This window comes from Papaver somniferum, unplaced genomic scaffold (genome assembly GCF_003573695.1).
Source record: "Papaver somniferum cultivar HN1 unplaced genomic scaffold, ASM357369v1 unplaced-scaffold_22729, whole genome shotgun sequence".
Taxonomy (NCBI): Eukaryota; Viridiplantae; Streptophyta; class Magnoliopsida; order Ranunculales; family Papaveraceae; genus Papaver; species Papaver somniferum.
Genome location: NW_020632963.1, coordinates 1 through 520, shown reverse-complemented (window position 1 = coordinate 520; position 520 = coordinate 1). Strand labels below are relative to the sequence as shown.

General features: G+C 38.8%; 1 protein-coding gene across 1 annotated transcript; it reads right to left on the bottom strand.

Annotated features, from left to right (window-relative positions):
• LOC113340737 (ataxin-10-like) lies at window positions 1–513 on the bottom strand (the record flags this gene model as incomplete). Its single annotated transcript, XM_026585815.1, has 1 exon — window positions 1–513. A coding segment is annotated over exon 1 (402 nt), but the record flags the coding sequence as incomplete, so codon positions are not given.
• Between the last annotated feature and the right edge of the window lie 7 nt (window positions 514–520).

The following is a 520-nucleotide window of genomic DNA, read 5'->3' as shown; positions in this document are numbered from 1 at the left end:
TTCCGCTACGATCTGTAACCCTTGAACCTCACAAAGCTGCCTCATTATTTCATTACTTCCGTTGCAGCAAGAATATAAAACCATACTTAAGACATCAGAAATTTTCTTCACTCGAACTCTAGCAATATCTTTAAATAAAACAGGAAAGAGTCGAAACCAAACAGCAGCCTGATGTTCCTCCCCAGCTCCACATACATTGCCTAGAAGCTCCAACCCAAATCGGATAATCTCGATAATCTCATCACCGAAGTTTGTATCAAAACTAATTGAATCAAATGCCCTAGCGACGACATCGACTCCATCTTCCTCTATGAAGCAATTCTGATTCAATATTTCTCCCGCACAAAGGTTTCTAAGAAGTTTTAACGACAACGTAACAAGAACATGATTTGAAGAGGACATTTGACATTTGATGAGGTCAAGAATTATAGGTAGGATCTTGACTGAAGCAAGATTCAAACGACCATCAGGAGTTTTAGCAGTTTCAATAAGATTTTCAAGGGCTTGGTCTAATTTGGCA